This window comes from Bolinopsis microptera, chromosome 11, assembly GCF_026151205.1.
Source record: "Bolinopsis microptera isolate Bmic1 chromosome 11, MBARI_Bmic_1.0, whole genome shotgun sequence".
Lineage (NCBI taxonomy): Eukaryota > Metazoa > Ctenophora > Tentaculata > Lobata > Bolinopsidae > Bolinopsis > Bolinopsis microptera.
This window is the reverse complement of record NC_087082.1, coordinates 9,727,046-9,747,280: the sequence shown is the minus strand read 5'-3', so window position 1 is coordinate 9,747,280 and position 20,235 is coordinate 9,727,046. Positions and strand designations below refer to the sequence as shown.

General features: G+C 38.4%; 2 protein-coding genes across 2 annotated transcripts; both read left to right on the top strand.

Moving 5' to 3' along the window:
* The first annotated feature begins 4,757 nt into the window (after positions 1-4,757).
* LOC134823328 (uncharacterized) lies at positions 4,758-10,182 on the top strand. Its single transcript, XM_063834754.1, has 12 exons — positions 4,758-4,887; positions 5,407-5,520; positions 5,659-5,755; positions 6,197-6,299; positions 6,450-6,532; positions 6,963-7,114; positions 7,294-7,372; positions 8,023-8,141; positions 8,464-8,579; positions 8,785-8,920; positions 9,017-9,113; positions 9,518-10,182. Exons 1-12 carry the CDS (start codon positions 4,762-4,764, stop codon positions 9,580-9,582), a joined length of 1,287 nt encoding a protein of 428 aa, XP_063690824.1. The 5' UTR covers positions 4,758-4,761; the 3' UTR covers positions 9,583-10,182.
* A 1,129-nt stretch (positions 10,183-11,311) lies between these two features.
* LOC134823615 (uncharacterized) lies at positions 11,312-18,309 on the top strand. The gene is made up of 7 exons (XM_063835146.1): positions 11,312-11,848; positions 12,681-12,771; positions 14,824-14,942; positions 15,239-15,360; positions 15,764-15,930; positions 16,850-16,966; positions 17,394-18,309. Exons 1-7 carry the CDS (start codon positions 11,312-11,314, stop codon positions 17,603-17,605), a joined length of 1,365 nt encoding a protein of 454 aa, XP_063691216.1. The 3' UTR covers positions 17,606-18,309.
* The last annotated feature ends 1,926 nt before the right edge of the window (positions 18,310-20,235 follow it).

The following is a 20,235-nucleotide window of genomic DNA, read 5'->3' as shown; positions in this document are numbered from 1 at the left end:
CATAGTGAGCGTGTGTACACTGTATCCGCACTACATACTGATTATATAGAACCTAGTGAGCATGTGTACACTGTATCCGCACTACAAGTACATACTGATTATATAGAACCTAGTGAGCATGTGTACACTGTATCCGCACTACATACTGATTATATAGAACCTAGTGAGCATGTGTACACTGTATCCGCACTACATACTGATTATATAGAACCTAGTGAGCGTGTGTACACTGTATCCGCACTACATACTGATTATATAGAACCTAGAGAGCAGAGAGCATCATGTGCTAATGGCTTAATGGATACCTAAACGACTGTACTTTAATACCAATAGGAGGTTAACATAGACCACGGTCGTTTTGTTTGCTGTTTGTAGTGCTACAACTACAATGATCTTTGTGTATTCATAGTGAAGTACTGGTTTTCTTGTATCTTTAAGATTGTGCAGTGTCGTTACATGTACAATCTGATCCAAGGTATGTAATGCTCGAGACTCAGTTACCTGTAGTTACCTGTTACCAAGTTACCTGTTACCTACCTAGTTACCTGGTAGAAACAGTATCCCTCTCTGCTCGCAAAAGCAAGGGGGAATCCAACGCGAAAAGTCGCGGTATAATTTATTTGGGGACTGTATGGAGAATTAACTGTTATTAACACTTCATAGCCCCGGAGCCCCCTTTGGCAATATTTTAATACTAAGAAAAAGTTTGTTAAACATTACACGCAAGAACAGTTAAAAAGTAATTTTGGTAAGTTGGATAAAAAGTGAACAATTTTTGGATAAATTTCTTAACTCATCTCGGCTGAGTATGATGGTTGATTGTAATATGGTGATGTGACTTTACAGTCGACACCCATTATCCCTCGTATGGAGATATACATTAAAAGTTTACTTCTGTGGAAAAATATAAATAAATTAATAACAAAAGTTTAATATCAACAAGTAGCAGTTGCTATCGCCTCTACTGTAGTTGAATTAGTATGATAAAGTAGTATCCACACAGTCCACAATTATACGCTGATACACCGGTGAGTATGATGAGTGGTAGGACATTGTTCTCTTTCTCTGTCTCTTACTGGACACTGGTGGTTATTGTATTTGTATATATACTAGTTGTCAGTTATTCGGAGCTGTATATTACTATTATACACTGCTTAATCGACATTTCATTTGAGCTGTTTCGTTAACTTTACTGTATCAGCTGATTCGATCGTGATATAATAGTTTGTTGCAGTGGTTAGTGGTATACAACTAGTGGTGACTGACTTACTGAATTATGCAGCTCTATGTGACTATGCCTGAGCACCGGGTGGTGTACTGGTATTTTAATCCTCCCTAACAATCGAGTTGACTTCTAAGATGAGAAATACGTACGGTACGTACCTTTAAAAATAGCTGTAGTACGGTACATACTTTTAAACTTGGGCTGAAAGGTACAGTGCTTGCAATTGCAAAAAAATGCACAAAAACCACGTTCACACGACAACTTTCATGGAAGCTGAATTCGCTCATCGCTGCATTTAAATTTATACCATTAGATTTAGAGCAGTTGTACAATACGTGCGCCCAAGAATGTTCCAGAAGGGTTGGACCATGTGACATTGGATTTTGGCGCTTTGAACTATTATATGTTGGTTGAAAAAGTTGGCAGATGTTGTTTACGCGAATTTGAGCGCATCGTCATTGTGTGAAACAAACTTTAGAGACTACGAATATCTTATGAATAAAGGAAGGCTGAGGCTGAAGCCTCAGCTTGCTGAAAAACTAGTGTTTATTTACTCCAATAAGCACATTAAAATGTGATACTGATTTTATCTGTCACTGCTCATTTTTATCTCTCACTGTTAATTTACTATCTTAATAATTCATGTTTCTCTTCGAATACTACCTCAAATAAAATTATGATAATACTGAAGGAACATTGCAAGTACTCCACTGACTTTGAAAAAAGTAACATTTTTTCCCAAAAAAGGCTGTACCCTATAGGGCCTGTACGGTACGTACTTTTAAAAGTTGCTGTACCGTACGTACTTTAAGCCCAGTACCGTACGTACTTCTCATTATAGGTTGACTTATCGAGCTGAAGACGATTTACACATGTATTTTGAAAGCTCCTGCTAATACAATCTTTTCGTATCGCTTATATGTTTTAAATAAATCCCCCTCCAGGGTTATCGATTATGGTTTGAATGTTACGCTAGTGATTACTAATGGGCCATCGTACGGTGATCACATTGTATTAAAAGCGATTAATTTCATGGCCGGTGCTTCTCACGCCTGTTGCTTTTGATAATGAACTGGCTTATAAACACACCGTTTATAAACGATTACAAATCGCTTTAGTAATGTTTTTAACATTTTTAAGATAGATCGGCGAAAAGTTTAGTGATTTAAAGTCCGAGGTCGATTAGTCGATAGTGCCTTTAATATTTAATATTTAATATTTAATATTTAATATTTAATATTTAATATTTAATATTTAATATTTAATATTTAATATTTAATATTTAATATTTAATATTTAATATTTAATATTTAATATTTAATATTTAATATTTGCATACACGTAATTAGTAATGCGCTTGCAGATACTGAGATCTATTTAGCTTTTGTTCAATCGCTCACCCATATCACATATGTGCTTGCAGCTCAGGGACCCGTTATGCTTAAAGAGTAAGGAGTGGACGGTATTGAAATTTAGTAAGAGTTCTTACAGCCGGTTTTATATATTGATGGTGGCCCAAAATTATGTCCGTCTACGTATAAATGTCCGCCCATATAATTGTATAAGGTTCGAAAAGGTACCTTAAATCGGCCTATGGATGTCTTTTATAAAATAATACATTCTCTGCTCATAGATTGATTTCCCTTCTATAAGCTGATCCATTCTTGTCACAACAGATGGTCCTTTTGTAAAGCTAAAATAGATCAAGTAGGGATCTAGTAAAGGCAGTTGAGGCTGAGCTGTTGAGTGTCATGCTGCATATTGGGAGGGCTAGGTATCATGTAACGATACCAAAGCTCTCGTAACTAAAAGTGCTTGTTGTTTGCTGCTTCCATTGTTGAGGATCTATATATATTTTTATAATATATAGATCTTCAACAATGAAAGCACTTTACGAAGTAGGACGCAGATTTTTTGCTGGGCCGCGATTTTTGTTAGAACCCCCTCCAAATATATTGGGGCTAATCACTCGTCAGTTCTTTATACTCTTGACAACGCTTTAATTGGATTTCCCGCTTTAAAAACAGTATATATCTATACAATAAGGGATTATTAACTTGCGCAGAGCACCTGCAAGTACCGTGACCAACTTTAACATTTATAATAGGAAGCTCGGCGGGTCACGTGCTGCATGTATCGAAATAATAATGAATTCGATAACATATTATTGGTCGATCGTTGACTTTAAGCTCACGTTGATAACCATGTATTTATTGCTTTTCGATACAGTCTACTACATTAGTGCTTTTCTTTGCTAATGCTAAGAGTTAGCCTGAAAATGAACCTTTCACTAGTTTTTTGCTGCTATAAGTATATTATATCCATACACTTGATCTATACATTTGATAATTTCAAAAACTGATCGCTGCCTCTTCCATCATCATGACGTACATATTACATATGGATTAAGCACAGATCCATAGCACAAATATTGAAGATTTTGATCCAGTGTCGGTTTCGTGGTTTACTCCGGCGGCTAATTTCCATTTTTCAAGCAGATTTCTTCTTGATATCGTTTTAAACCGATCGGCTGGAAAACCTGTAATTAAAAAAAAAATGGAATACAGTTTCATGTGCACGATGGAGGATGCTCGGACATGTCCTTCGCAGTGATAACAACTCACCTGCACAGCTTGCATTACATTTTGCAGTAGAGAGTCAGAGTACTAAAAAGGGTAGAGTAGGCAGACACCAGTCGAACTTGCTTAGGACTATTAAATTTGATTTAGGTAGTAGGAACATTCCATTTGTAAATATAGACGATTTTTACAGTTTAAGACTTTTAGCCTCTGATGGAGTGGGATGGAAGAAATTGTTATAGCTTGTGTATCAGTATTTATTTTTTTCTAGCTACTAATCAGATCTTTATTTATGTTCTATTTTTGATTTGAATAAAGTTATATAATAATTCAAGAATCCAAGTCTGAGATTGCTGCTCATAAATCTACGAGCACATTTCGTGACTTGAAATCATTTGAAGAAAATTGTCCTGTATGCAATTTAACGTCGTTGGATGTATCACAAAGCATTTTCGCATATTCTTAGAATAAATATATTCATACGCATTGTGGATTACTATTTCTGGCTTTGTATTACAACATTTGGGAGTAATTATAACCTATATGGCACACGCACCCCAGTTCGACACACACCCTAGTTCGTTACAATGGCAGTAACAGTTACCGTCACAATTCCTCTATTTTTTACTTTTAGTTTTACAACCTTTATTTTGTCTCGTAGTCTTTCAATAAATCCGCTATTTCTACCGGAGCTTTAGCTGGAATGTTAAGCTCTGGAGTCTGGACTACTGTACATAGCAACAATAACCTTGTAGTGAAAACGGTAAACTTAGAACCGAAATTAAACAAAGTGTTACAAAATATTTATTAAGCAGAAGCTAAGTGAGTGAGTTTCAACTAGCGGATTGGAGCTTTTTTCAAATTTCCCCTCAAAATCATAATAATAATTATAATACATTATAAAATTCATAACAATAATTTAGCATCTTAACACCAAACAGAACACCCTGAAAGGTAATGAACTCACTGCTGGTGTGGGTGGCACTCACCTTCACCACAACAGCGGGTCTAACGAGAGATGAGATTGCGGCGTTCACAACTAACGGTGCACATGTGGAGAAGTACAGTGGTAGCAGCCCTGAAGTGAGTAGTATTCTGTTTTTTGCACAACAATTACAGTGAAACCCCGTGTTACCGCGGACTTTGCGGGGGAAGGGAAAATCACATATTTCTCCGGTGGCACGAACCGATCCTTTTTAAACCCAATCGTGCCCTGTCATGAAAAATGCTGTCATTGTCAAGAATGGATGATGATTAATCACTCTACACTCGACTGTCACGTGACTTTTTTAACCCGTTCTCTATCACTATGTGACCCTGAATGACTATTCGAAACCCTAATACTCTAATCTGATCCCAACCCTAACCCTAACCCATTCCCTCACAAAAGCATATGCTGAAACCCTAACGATAAATTAAACTAACTTTCTTACATGATCGATCAAATCACGTGATCGAGATTGTTTTTCGCCAATATCTCGCCAGCCCAAAGTCAGTCAACATTGCCTTTAGAGCTCAGCAGTGGGTTAAGACCCAACGTGTGTACACTGACCCCCCCCCCCCCCCCCCCCCCTTGTATTAATCAAACATTCCCACAAACAGGTATCAGTTGAGACTGACGCAGCCGGCGAAGTGCTACTGATAAAGTTCAACGCTATCCCTGATCATTACACCGGACAGTGGGACGGTCAAAACGAGGACTTTAATCTGCTCCAGGTTATTATATAAGTTCACTGTACATGTTACCTAATACGCCGGGAGGGGGGGGGGGGGAATATTTGTTATCAATCCGACAAATAAAGTGTTGTGAAACTTTCAATTTTTGCACGATATAACTTTTAATTTAAACTGCAGAGTCAAGATCTGAAGATATTGATCAGGAAGACACCAAAGAGGGCAAACACTGTTCTGTGGTGCTTACCTCTGGGGATGATCGGAGTCACTGTGAAAGGTACCTGTGTCATCGCTAGCAACTGTCACCTAGCAACTGTCACCTAGCAACTGTCACCTTGCAACTGTCACCTAGCAACTGTCACCTAGAAACTGTCACCTAGCAACTGTCATCTAGCAACTGTCACCAAGCAACTGTCACCTAGCAACTGTCACCTAGCAACTGTCATCGCTTATTCAGTCATACTTATATTACTATATATAGTATATAAGTATATAATCATGTTTTACTAATTATACTATATTTTTTTTCTAATTATACTATATTAATGTATTATTGTGAAAATAAGATCATCCTGCAAATATGTTGCCCAATTTTGCTTGTTTTTACTATGCTACGTATTTAAATTCAACTAAAATAACAACGCAAAAGATTTCATATTTTAACCTACTGAATACTTATATAAAATTAGTTGTATGAAAATTTCTCTTTCGACCCCAGGAGTCCCTATTCATAACCCCTACATGCCAGTAAAAGGGTGTAAAAACGCCAAAACCAGTCTTTATTTGGATGCTTGCAGAGGAAGAACTGATGAAAACGGAGTGTAAGTGGCACTAAAAATAACAAATTTGCGAGTAAACAAAATATTTTTGAATTTTGTACCATTAACCCTCAAATCATCCTTCATGAGCAATAAACATGAGCAAATATTTGGAAACTGACTTCGCTCGCGTTACATTTGTTACTATCTCAGGTACCACTACTACGACTACAGTCCATGTGTACAATCCTTCAAATGTAATCAGCCGGGGCAGATATACGGGGTCGCCATTGATGGTTTGTTCATTATCTCCTTCATTCTATTCTTTACAGTAAACTGCTGCAACCGTTCTCTTAAAATGTGTACTTCAGATTTACATTACAGACACTTTGTATAGTTAATAGTAATTGTGAACTTTTATGTACTTATGTATACAAGCTCACAACTGTTAACTATACAAAGTGGAGCTTATTTGCAGCCCTATGCGTGCATAGTTTGGTGAATTATTCATAAGAAAAGCTAGTAGCTAATGTAATGCCTCTGGAATGGGTGTAGGAACTGTGGGATAGGGAAACAGTCCCCCCCTAATATTATCTAGGGGGTATTAGAAATAGTATATACACCCCCACCCCGCCCCCGGCCCCCGGCCCCGCCCCCCCGGCCCCGCCCCCTACTCTTAGTTGCTCTGTCATACGAAAATCAATTGTAACCCTCGTCACAACACAGGATACCCCATCTACGGTCCGTATGACGAACAAGGTGTCTTGTTGACCAGCCGAAATCTGGACGAGTGTGGGGGAAGGCTGGACAACTATGGAATGTATAAATACCATATTGTCATGGACCAACCCAACTTTATGTACTGCCTCAAGGGCCAGGTAAGGTCAAAAGAGATGTACATTTTATATTGTATATTGGACATTGTACATTGTACATTGTATAATTCAAATGCGGTGATTGAGCAATCATAAAACTTACTTTATCAATTGAAATAACTTCGTTAAAATTATTTTGTTGAAATTATTTCGTCGAGAACTGGAGAGGGTTTCTTTTTCAGATACACAAGAACCTAGCTCACGTTCTGAATATTGATAGCTTTGTCTGCAATTGTCCTTATACAGACTCACACTTCAAAGGTAGGCTTTTAATTGTTTTGCAGTTCAATCGCAATTCGAAAATTTGCGACGATAACTGCCAAGTGCCAAAGGCATACAAATATGTTCTATCGTTCTTTTATAATCGTCATAACTCATAACAATTATACAATGTACATTGTACAATGTACAATGTACCTACAATGCTGTACTGTTCAGATGTCCAAATTGTCCAAGTTTGGACTAATATCTTACTTTAAGGGTGCCAAGATTAGGATACAAGCTGCTATAAATGTGGATTCTGGTGGGGAGGTGGGGCATATTAGTTTACCTTAAAGTTGATATAGATGTGGACTCTGCTGGGGCATATTGGTTTACCTTAAAGTTGATACAGATGTGGACTCTGGTGGGGCATATTAGTTTACCTTAAAGTTGATATATAAGATGTGGACTCTGGTGGGGCATATTAGTTTACCTTAAAATTGATATAGATGTGGATTTTAGTTAAAGTTGATCCGTGATCAAACACGTGATCAATCCTTAGCATAAATGGGATAGGACTGCAATTACACAAATATACCTCCCCACCAGAATCCACATCTTTAACTTCTTAAAACACAGCACCAAAGCCGGCTTTACTCAGTTGCTAAAATACACGGATACAAGACGCTATATAACATCTTATAACACAGCGCCCAAGCCTATTTGTGAAGAAGAAGAACCAACTACTGTGCCACCAGTCATGGAAGATGAAGAAGAAGAGGAAATCAGCTTTGATCCTATTCCAGGCAGGGACTGTTTGACACCCGAGGTACTTTAATTTTTCCTTTTATTTTCAACAAGATCCAAGCTTGAGGAGGTTCACTGTTGGCTCGTATAATTACTCTATGAATATCTTTCCTCAACACTTTGTAGCCACAATCTTGATAGTACTATTATTACAGTATTAAACCCCCGGTTTACTGTTTCCTTTCCCCAAACGGTAATTGGTAAATCATACATCATATGTTTACTGTACGAACTAGTCCTGTTCCCTGCTATATTCTTACTCTCATACATCATATGTTTACTGTACGAACTAGTCCTGTTCCCTGCTATATTCTTACTATCAAAGATGTGATCAAATATTTCAGATGCTGGAGGAAAGGTACACGGACACCAAGTGGGGAGATTACAACATCAGCCGAGTAGAAAGGGTGTGCAACTTTAGTAACCCACAAAATACCGTAATCTGCCAAGTAAACGAGACGTGAGTGGTTGATAGAGGCTTCCTCTCATTGAAGATATTCGTTAATAGTAGAGATTATCTTAATATGGTATCTCACATTTACACCCCCTTTAATATTATTAGCAAAGTTGTCTAATAAGTTATTATGAGAAAATATTCACGAAAATTAAATACAGCATCTTCTGATATATTAACTTATCAACGATTGAAAGTTAATTATTTCCAGGCTATGGCAGAATCGGCCCAGCTGGGTCTACAAAGAAGCTACTATGTTAACATTACCCTGCTGCCCAAAGGCTAACAGTAACACTGATAGCGAATCTGGCGAATCCTGTCAGGAAACGTGTTTCGTCAATAGAGACGTTAGTTTTATTTTTTTTATTCCACAAATATCTAAATCTGTATACCTCATCAGTGCTAAGATGTTACGGCTAAATAAATAAATTAAACAATTTCAGGTCTCAAAAGACAACATCAACCCTAAATGTCAAAGAAAAAAGATTGAAATATTATCGAGGGATCGAGTTATGGTACCCAACTCATCACTCAATCTTGGTAAGATCTTACTAGAGCCATGAACTTCTCAATTTCTTAATTCTGAGAATTTCTTACGTCATCAACACACTTTCTGACGTAAAGTATAACAAGTCCAATAAAAATTAAATCATTTTAGCGATTGGTTTTGTAAGGCTTTCTCTAAAATCTGAGATGACGCTTTTTTGAATCATCATTTTGTTACAAACGTCATCATAAATTTAAAACAGGATTACTCAAATGACTGACTGATATCACTTCACTTCCATAATTAACTTTCATCACAACTGAAAATATTTTTGCTGAATCCAGTCGCGTGCCATCAAATTATCAGATTTAATAATAACTTAATTCAAGCTGTGTTTTTTGGTGGAGATAATTATTCTAATTATGACCTGGATATCACTTAATTATTTATCCTACAGGAGGTTGGTGGAAGTTCAGCGGAGTAATTATTCTATCAATACTTGGCACGCTGCCCCACCATTGAGCCGAGAAAAACATTCCAGGAACCAAGAATGTTAGAAATGAGTCATTCTCTGAACCTTTGGGGAAGACATCAAGGGCTCCTAGAGACACAGGGGGGCTCCTAGAGGCACATTAGTATTTTAAAGAGTTGCAGAGCGACCCTCATCGGTAGATCAGAGGGAGACAGAGCATTTTTAAGGTTGATTGAATTTATGAGCTGGTCAATCCACATATTTTGAATTGACGACCGTGTGAGCGGATACAGTTTAGTGCTTTTTGATTTAGAAACTTCCATATTATTTTATTCAGAGATGATTTTGTTGGAGAAAGAACAATAATGTTTACTGCTGCATCAGGATTATGATGATTTTTAAAATTTTTGTGACCCTAGATTATTTTCAATTCCGTTTTATAGTTTAGGTGTGTAACAAGTATCTTAATACCAATTACATGACATCTTGCTAAGGTTAAGAAAGTGGCAAAAATTGCAAAAGTGGCAAAATAAGTGGCTTTAAGTCGGCAACCTATTTTGTTGAGTAACGAAAATTTTGCTGTTTGATTGAGACCGTCTTTTAATTTATACGATTGTTATAGATCGCTGTGTACAAAGTTAATTAGTTGGATGCATATGTATTGTTCTGAATATAATTATAAACTTGTAGATAAGTTCACCAAACAATTTTTACTCTTGTTATCGTCTTGAAATCTTACGGTTCGGGAATTTCGCTGAGTGAGCGAGAGAAACGTACTTCTAGTCGAATAATCACATATTAATGATATAATTAGTGTTAGGGTGACTTGGCCGTGAACGAGTCAATCGCCATGTTCCTTTCCAGACAGCGAAAATTTCACCAGAGCCACAGGAAAACGTTTATATGACCCTGGAAGGAGGCGTGAATTAATGTTGCCATGGAAACGTGGGCACCTAAACATGACCTGTATGAGGTGCGATAATAAGGGAGATAAGCCCATGCTTCTTGGGGAGGAGCGTTTCATAATTTTCTGTTGCGGTTAAGCTGCTAAAAGTGAATGATTGAATTAAATGCGATGTTTTGCTACCTCGTTTTCATTGCTGTTTTAGGAGTTCTTTGATTATTTTTATTCTGAACTGGGAGCTAAATATGTTTTATGCAGTTTCTTTTATAATGAGAAAACAAGGCAACAACTCATAGTCGTATTACCTTTAAAGCTGTGAAGTGGACATTGCGAAAAAGCTTTGTTTCACATTACAAAAGAAGGTGCGTCAAACTTGTCATGTTTCTCCTAGTTTCCACCAGAACAAATCCAAGAAACTACTCAGCATATACTCAGCATATACTCAGCATCATTGTATATACAATGAGGGTATGAGCTGTAGCCCTGGCTATTGTATTTAACCACCGAAACAAGCTTGTACCTGATATTTTGATATTCTGGTGCAGGTATCTGTGTAGTGCTTGAAAGTAATTAGTAAAGCAGGCCATTGTTTGTTTGCCTCGTGATTTCGTTTTAAAAGTTGATAATTTTCTCTCGTCCGACTTTTATCTTAAAACAGTCCACTTCACCAGGAAAGAAACAGTACAGAAGTTTGAAAGCACCGTTTTAGCAGCATGGCCGAACCGCTGGGTGCGAGTCAACTGAAATCATCCGACAGACAATTAAAAGGAAAACTTTATTCTTTCTGCTCAAAAGAGCTGGCGTTAGCAGCGAACAAACGATCAGACCAGATTCTCCGGAAAGAGAAACTAAGCATCGGTAAGCAGAGCGAATATATGGTTCGTGTCTACAAGCTGGATAGACTGAAAATGACTAAAGAGCTACTGGCCATTGAGAAGTCAGCAGCAATATGCAGGAGAGACAACTTCGACAAGTACAAGTACCCTTGTTTTTGGGATCCTGACGTACCGTCCATTGTTGAGGGGTACAAGCCTGTTGTGATTGGTCACGTGAGCCGAGCTAAAGCTAAGGAACCTGCACCGATGCTGTACGGAGAGGAGCCCAGCGCTTTCCTGCCACCCACAAGGGACCATGGCAACCTGCGGAGGTGCAGCAGTGAGAGCAGTCTGGAGTCCAATCTTGATACTGCTAGTCAGATCATGGAGGGGATCAGGAGGATCCAAGTGGAGGCGTGCTCGAGGCAACCCAAGCAACTGGTTAAGAAAGTGATAACCATGGGGAGATTTGTGAATGAGTTTGAGTGGCTAGACACCAAGCACACTCAGTGGTTTATGGATAACACAGTGAAGGTGTTTCATAAGAATCTCATGGCTGATATGAGGAGAGAGGCTGAGAAAGAGCGGTTAGAAAAGGTGAATAAACCCTCAAGATATTGTCAGAAAAACATCAATAAACCACGGCTCAGCCGGACTTCTGCGGGGAGAAAGTCGATTACTTTCCCAGTTATTTTGGGTACCCGTTAGAACCCGAGATCACGGCAATATCTGCCCGTATGGAGTATTCGACAATTTATCTAATCAATCGAAGTGATTTTGTTGGAGAGCTGTTTCTCAGAAATTTTCGCGTTATGCTGGGCAGCAAACGATAAAGATATTAGAACTAGCCCCTTGCTTATGAGATTACCTGAGAATTTCCACCATGCAATGAACCCTATAGCTCTATAGCCACACCCATTTAGATTTTTAGCCCACCGTTAGCTTTATAAATTGGTTTAGTGGCGCTTGCCACGAGGTGCCTTATACTCAAAGATAAATTATTTTAAGCGCAATATCTTATCTATATAAAAGTTCTGTAATTTATTTAAGTAACAGTGCCTACCTAATTTGCAACTGGACACTGGTGACGTTAAGAAGAAGCAGGAAGGATGGCAGAAATCGGCAAAATCTGAGTCACCTGATTGTTAAGGGGTCAAACACGTGAGGCGGCCATTGTTTTAAATCGGGAGGTATTTCAAGAAGTTGTGATCATGTCATTTCTTAATTTCTTGACTAGCTTTAGCGCAAATTTTATTAGTTCTTGTCAAATCCTGTTATGATTTTCAACTTTAACTGGGATGATCATTCAATCGAAGAAACGAAATAAAAACATTTCTTAATTTGTTGTTTAATTTGACAGTATAAAATACGTTACAATTATTTTATTATTTGCCTCATCGCATTTACTTATTTAATTTTCTTGTTGAAGGTCATGTTGCTTGCTGAGAGAAATAAAGGTTTCAACACAGATGTCTACAGAAGATCGCTCAACGTTGTTGACAAGGACGTCAAATACTCCGGTAAGCTACCTCCAAACCTTTTGGTTTTACGGCAATAATTTTCATTTATTAGTACTTAGTAGTAGTAGCAGGTAAATCAAACATTTGGTAAAATATTGTTGGTACTGGTAGTGGAAAGCTAAATTCATAAATACCCTGTATTTACCGATTGATTAAATTCGTGGGCTTCCAGAGTTCCAGTATGCGATTTATAATAAACTTCTTTTAAAGTTTATTATAAATGATTTGAATAAAAGAAACCTACCATTACGTGATATCAATGATCTTTATGATCTTAGGGCTACTGCCTCTAACAGAGTTTTGTGGAGAAATTTATATACCTCATAATTAACTTTATTTTTCAGAGAACTGTTATGTTTTTTTGGGCACTTATCAGTCTCTTAAGATGTTTCTTTACTATTTTGAGATTGTTTTAAAAGTTAGATAATAATCCAATTGATTGTATGTTTGACAAGCTGTTAAATATCTTAGTATACCCAATAACCAAACTACTTGGTTTAACAGCGATTATTTCCATTTATTAGTTTTAAAGGCAGGTATTTATCGATTGATTAAATTCATAAGCTTCCAGTATGTGATTGGTTCATATTATATCAGAAGTGCACGAAAAGTTCTTAAATATATTATAGTATTACCAATAACCATAGATAGCATGACTTGAAGCAATAATATCAATACCTAAAGATTGAATATTTTTCAATTTTCAATTTATCTGAATTCTTAATCCTTATATAAACATCTTCCTAATATTTATTCGAAATAACCATATAAACTTGAGGAATCCATACTATTTGACATTACGTTCTTAATCTCACTATTTGTAGAGAAAGGTGATAACACTACAAATTCTCCCTCAGAGAAAGAGGGTCGGTTACTAGCAAAGAGTCTGGTGATAACACTACCTCCCTCAGAGAAAGAGGGTCGGTTACTAGCAAAGAGTCTGGTGATAACACTACCTCCCTCAGAGAAAGAGGGTCGGTTACTAGCAAAGAGTCTGGTGATAACACTACCTCCCTCAGAGAAAGAGGGTCGGTTACTAGCAAAGAGTCTGGTGATAACACTTCCTCCCTCAGAGAAAGAGGGTCGGTTACTAGCAAAGAGTCTGGTGATAACACTACCTCCCTCAGAGAAAGAGGGTCGGTTACTAGCAAAGAGTCTGGTGATAACACTACCTCCCTCAGAGAAAGAGGGTCGGTTACTAGCAAAGAGTCTGGTGATAACACTACCTCCCTCAGAGAAAGAGGGTCGGTTACTAGCAAAGAGTCTGGTGATAACACTACCTCCCTCAGAGAAAGAGGGTCGGTTACTAGCAAAGAGTCTGGTGATAACACTACCTCCCTCAGAGAAAGAGGGTCGGTTACTAGCAAAGAGTCTGGTGATAACACTACCTCCCTCAGAGAAAGAGGGTCGGTTACTAGCAAAGAGTCTGGTGATAACACTATCTCCCTCAGAGAAAGAGGGTCGGTTACTAGCAAAGAGTCTGGTGATAACACTACCTCCCTCAGAGAAAGTGGGTCGGTTACTAGCAAAGAGTCTGGTGATAACACTTCCTCCCTCAGAGAAAGAGGGTCGGTTACTAGCAAAGAGTCTGGTGATAACACTACCTCCCTCAGAGAAAGAGGGTCGGTTACTAGCAAAGAGTCTGGTGATAACACTACCTCCCTCAGAGAAAGAGGGTCGGTTACTAGCAAAGAGTCTGGTGATAACACTACCTCCCTCAGAGAAAGAGGGTCGGTTACTAGCAAAGAGTCTGGTGATAACACTACCTCCCTCAGAGAAAGAGGGTCGGTTACTAGCAAAGAGTCTGGTGATAACACTTCCTCCCTCAGAGAAAGAGGGTCGGTTACTAGCAAAGAGACTGGTGATAACACTACCTCCCTCAGAGAAAGAGGGTCGGTTACTAGCAAAGAGTCTGGTGATAACACTACCTCCCTCAGAGAAAGAGGGTCTGTTACTAGCAAAGAGTCTGGTGATAACACTACCTCCCTCGACCCTCAGAGAAAGAGGGTCGGTTACTAGCAAAGAGTCTGGTGATAACACTACCTCCCTCAGAGAAAGAGGGTCGGTTACTAGCAAAGAGTCTGGACATACTATCTAAAGATGCAAGAAGAGTGTCCAGAAACATGGATGCTGAGCAGAGAAACTTGATAAGACGCTCCACCAGCGTTCATGTAAGATGCTTTATTTCATACTAATATACTAAGAAGTTGATGTAAAATAAAATGAGAGACAAAAGGTTCCTAAAAATAAACGTTCAAAAATAATTACATCGTCTCACTGTTATTCTTCGATTGGTAAACTTTCGTGAATAAGAAAATTAAATATAATGCTTTTGGACACGAAGGGAAACACACAATGTAAGGCTTGAAATCTTCATAAAACTACATCATTAGAGCCTCAAATCATTTGTTATATAGTAGTGTTGAAAGTATTAAAACTATAAGAAAATCAATACTTTCTCAATCAGGCAAAGACCGATATCTCGTATTCAAGTAGAAGAATAACTCTATCAGAATCACCCTCCTCGATGCCTCATACCAACCTTTATGGTGAAGCTAACACCTTTACTAACAGCTGTTCTAACCTCAGGTTAATATGGTTTTTATTTTTTGAACTTGTAGTGGTCTTCAAATGATTCAGTCAGTCTAGAGTTCAAACAGATCGATCGTAAGGTTTTACTTTCTATCCTAAAAATCACTCTCAGCAGAGTTTTTGGTCAGATTTCGTTAATTTGGAGCTGGTGGGCCCTTAGCCAATAATCTGACAAGATTTTAACTAAAAAGTGCTTTCGCAATTCAAGCTTGCCAATTCGTTAGAATTCATCGGGAATCGAATAAATTTTGGTTAATAACCTATTAAGACGCCCGCTGAGTTGGACTCGTCGACGGTCAAATTATTTTACGAGTATCACCTGTTAAACACTTTCTCAGGATCTTATTAACACACATCTGCACAGTAGGTAGAGCTACCGTTAACACACTTTCCATCACAGTAGGTACAGCTACCGCTCACAGTCACCAGAAGATCCTGTCAGGAAGATCTCCGGGTCCTCCAAGTACTCGGACAACATGATGAATGACCTTCGTTTAATAGCCAACCGAGCACTGTCTGACCTGGACAAGACCAAACCTACTGGTCGAGACCGGAGCAATAGTTGGGGTAATATGAACGTTATTATGCCTTTTTAACCGGAGCAATAGTTGGGGTAATGTGAACGTTATCATGCCTTTTTAAGATCTGTAGACTTGACCATCAGACCGGAGCAATAGTTGGGGTAATGTGTACGTTATTATGCCTTTTTACCCGGAGCAATAGTTGGGGTAATGTGAACGTTATTATGCCTTTTTAAGATCTGTAGGCTTGACCATCAGACCTGAGACCATGATAGTTCACGTAGAAAAATTCAGGTTATATTCCTAAGTGCATATTCATAGACAATGCAATTATGACTTTATAAGCCTGCAGCTTTGAAATTTCAGTATTTAAAATGCAATATTGCAACCAGGACAACTGTTGTAACTAGAAAACTTTGTAACTGGACAATGCTTGATTATTTAATAGTTAGTCACTGAAAATTGTGGTACTCGCAACTATGAATTAGAACTCAAAACTGCTAAAAACAGCGCAATAACCACGTTACTTGGCAACACGTTACTTGGCAACACGTTACTTGGCAACACGTTACTTGGCAACACGTTACTTGGCAACACGTTACTTGGCAACACGTTACTTGGCAACACGTTACTTGGCAACACGTTACTTGGCAACACGTTACTTGGCAACACGTTACTTGGCAACACGTTACTTGGCAACACGTTACTTGGAAACACGTTACTTGGCAGCACCGCTTTTATCACCTTGATGTGAAATAAGTACCAACTATCAACGTCAATCATCGACAATTTCATTTAAATTGCTGGCACCAATCAATAAATATTTTATCCGTTCCATCAAGCTACCATTGCCACTAAAAACTGATGCTGCTTTTAAAGTTTTAACAATGTCTGTCATGGTTATTGGTTAGACTTAGAACCTTGAAAATGAAAAACACCAGAAAGTTTAACACACAAAAAACCAGGTATAATAAAAAGGGAGTCAATGAAGGAGCGGAAGAACAGTAAAGCTGACAACTTACTACAGCAGAATATCTCTAGGTGGCACAATAGTTACCAGCGAGCTGCTAATACTTCTCCAGGTGGGAAAATAACCCTGCTTTTAGAATATAATTATGAATTTTTCATGATAATTTGGGCTTTTACGTTTACGGCGCACTACAGCTATTATTAGCGAGCAAGCTGTCTCCAGCTTCAGCTTCTCACTCTGTGATATTTGGAATTAATTTGGCATATTACCCATCTAAAGCAGGCATATTACCCATCTAAAGCAGGCATATTACCCATCTAAAGCAGGCATATTACCCATCTAAAGCAGGCATATTACCCATCTACAGCAGGCATATTACCCATCTAAAGCAGGCATATTACCCATCTAAAGCAGGCATATTACCCATCTGTTGCCTGCAGCCTGTTTATGAACCGTACTTTTAAAAGTACCGTGGAAACTGAAAGAATATGGGTTAAATCCAATTAATCTGTACGCTCACCAAAAACAACCCCCTTCAGGCTCGAATGAATCCCTAAAAATGAACAAAGCCTTAGATAGGAGCAGAAAAACGGGCTACACAGCGGATATGAACAGATCCTATAGTTGCGACCTGCCCCGGATTGAGGGAGATCGTCCCCCGTCCAGACTCTCACGTCGCTCTGAACCCGTTATAGCGCTAAACAAGTACAGTCCTCACCATGATGTGTACTTACCCAATATCGGGAAGTGAGGGGCATGTTATTAGAAATAGGATTATAGTTTATAGTTGTACAGTGTTGTGTTTAACTAGGTTTAGTTTGAAATATTTGTGCCTGCTTAATAATAATTAGAGTTTGAAGAACTTTAAGAGTTTGGTTTAATCCAGATATAGCTTTAGCTATATTATGATAGTTTTTAGTAATGTGTATTAAAAACTGTATTTAAGTATTAATATAGCTTTAGAACGTGTTTTATATGTATGATGATTACATGGAATTGGAATTTGTCCAGATAGACCCTTTGGCCCGGGTCCTATTTGCTATAATGGCCCGCAAACAAAGAGTCAGTCTTTTTGTGAACCGGAAGTGTAGCAACGTGTGTATGTAAGTATGTGTGTGTTTATACCTGAGTCTCTGCGAGACAAGCAGGAACCCGTCTAACGTCCTAAAGTGGTGAGACAACAATACAAGGAGCCGTAATTTTGAATGAGCAAGCCTTGGTCACGTGACAGGCATGTTAAATTTAAACATATAATCAGGCCTACAAATACATCTTTTGACAATGATAAATGTATCATTAGACGCGGGCTCCTAGTAGGTTACTATTTACGTGTTTATTGTTAAAATGAAATATTGCTCGCTCGGTATCTCGCTGTAAACTCTGATATATAAATTCGTGGTTTAATAACATATTTTGTTGATATACTCAATACTCACATACGCCGTGCTACTTGACACACAGATCAAAAGCCATTGTCATACAGCACGTTGTTGCAGCAACGTGCAGCAGCGTGCAGCAACGTGCAGCAACGTGCAGCAACGTACAGCAACGTGCAGCAACGTGCAGCAACGTGCAGCAACGTGCAGCAACGTACAGCAACGTGCAGCAACGTGCAGCAACGTACAGCAACGTGCAGCAACGTACAGCAACGTACAGCAACGTGCAGCAACGTACAGCAACGTACAGCAACGTGCAGCAACGTGCAGCAACGTACAGCAACGTGCAGCAACGTACAGCAACGTGCAGCAACGTACAGCAACGTGCAGCAACGTGCAGCAACGTGCAGCAACGTACAGCAACGTGCAGCAACGTGCAGCAACGTGCAGCAACGTGATAACTCGAATCCTCACATCATGCTGTAATCGGTGCCCTTAAAACTGACTGTACCTTTAGGCGACAATGGCTTGATTTGCTTGAATAGCGATATTGGAATCATTTAATTATGACACCAGTGGCACAATGATTTGGATCATTGATGCCACCAATTATCTATGGCGATTTGAACTAGGGAATGGTCAATGGCGATGATTTGCGGTCAAGACAACCCTACATTTTACAATGAAATTTCATTACACTTAAAAAGCGATCGGAACTCTCGAATGACCAAGTGACATGAACGTCTTTGAAGCAATTAAGTTTTTTTGTGACGGTTGTCGACGTTATTCAAAGAGTTAATTCGCGTTTTACATTCCAATGTTGTTTGTACATTTTATGGTTGTGAACTGACCTGCTCGATTCAGTAAATGATTCTTTGATAAAAATTGAGATTTGAAGACTTAATTTGATCATTTTTATGTAAAATTAACAATTATCCATCGAAGCAATTAATCCATTTCTAAGTGAGAAATATTGCTTCATATTGCTTTACTTTTATGGTAAAATCAATAGGTATTGGAGCTACTTCCCCATTTTATTTCCCTTGCATATATATCTGGTTTCGACCTACTAATAATGTTAATCGTAACCCCCGTTCTGTCGTAATATTCGGTTTTCTGGGAGATTTTGTTAATATTTTCCCCAAACTCCCGACGAATCGGGGTTATTTTGCTGTAAAATAATTTTAATATCAATGTATGTAATTAAATTATTTCAACTTAGAAATAAGTTTTATAGATGTATTATTACTATTAGGATAAACAGTTTATTAATTATTTTTGGATGATCTTCTAAATTCTAAAAACAATCAATCGTCGCTTCCCTGCTTCTGCTTAACATATTTAACGTTGCCTACTAATTGAATACGCTAATTGATGTCTCGGGATCACCGACTGGCCATGATCTGCAAAATAAATGGTTGCAAAATGGTCTTGTGTAATTTTAGTAAACTTTATTTAAGTCGACTGATTACCAAACCATGGTGTTGCTTAGCACAAAAAATGGTACAATCAATTGTCGTAGGTAGTGCGCCATCGACAGTGAGCCGCGCGTGCCGACTGTAGGATGATTTTTTAGCGCTAATTTCGGCCAGCACAATTTTCTTCAAACAAATAGATATTAAGTATCTTGACCATTGTTAATGATCTGGCCCGGCGCGCGCTACTTCGTAGCTCGTGCCGTCGGGCCAACATTTCGAGAAGAAAGCGGCGCGCGCTACTTCGAAGAAATTTAGACGAGTAACATCCGTCAATTAAGTATCCTTCCGCGACCTCCGATTGCAACAAAAATTGGTAAGCTTACTCATAGACTTATAAGGAAAGTGTCCGAAAAGTTTAAAGCATATCCAACCATCAGACATTATGTTACAGCTAAAAGCAGCGTATTTTGCCCCATTTTTATCACTATATCAACTCCGATATCCACCAAATTTTTCGGACAGTTGTGAAAGCCTTATTGGAAGGTCGTCGCGTCGCCAATTTTCAGAATGATCTCATTCAAGGAACT

Coding starts and splice junctions, on each gene's coding strand:
- LOC134823328 (XM_063834754.1), top strand. CDS start 4,762: ATGAACTCACTGCTGGTGTGGGTGGCACTCACCTTCACCACAACAGCG. Junction 5,756..6,196: donor GATCGGAGTCACTGTGAAAG/GTACCTGTGTCA, acceptor TTTCGACCCCAG/GAGTCCCTATTCATAACCCC. Junction 8,142..8,463: donor GGGACTGTTTGACACCCGAG/GTACTTTAATTT, acceptor CAAATATTTCAG/ATGCTGGAGGAAAGGTACAC.
- LOC134823615 (XM_063835146.1), top strand. CDS start 11,312: ATGGTTCGTGTCTACAAGCTGGATAGACTGAAAATGACTAAAGAGCTA. Junction 12,772..14,823: donor CAAGGACGTCAAATACTCCG/GTAAGCTACCTC, acceptor TACCTCCCTCAG/AGAAAGAGGGTCGGTTACTA. Junction 16,967..17,393: donor AGCTGCTAATACTTCTCCAG/GTGGGAAAATAA, acceptor AACCCCCTTCAG/GCTCGAATGAATCCCTAAAA.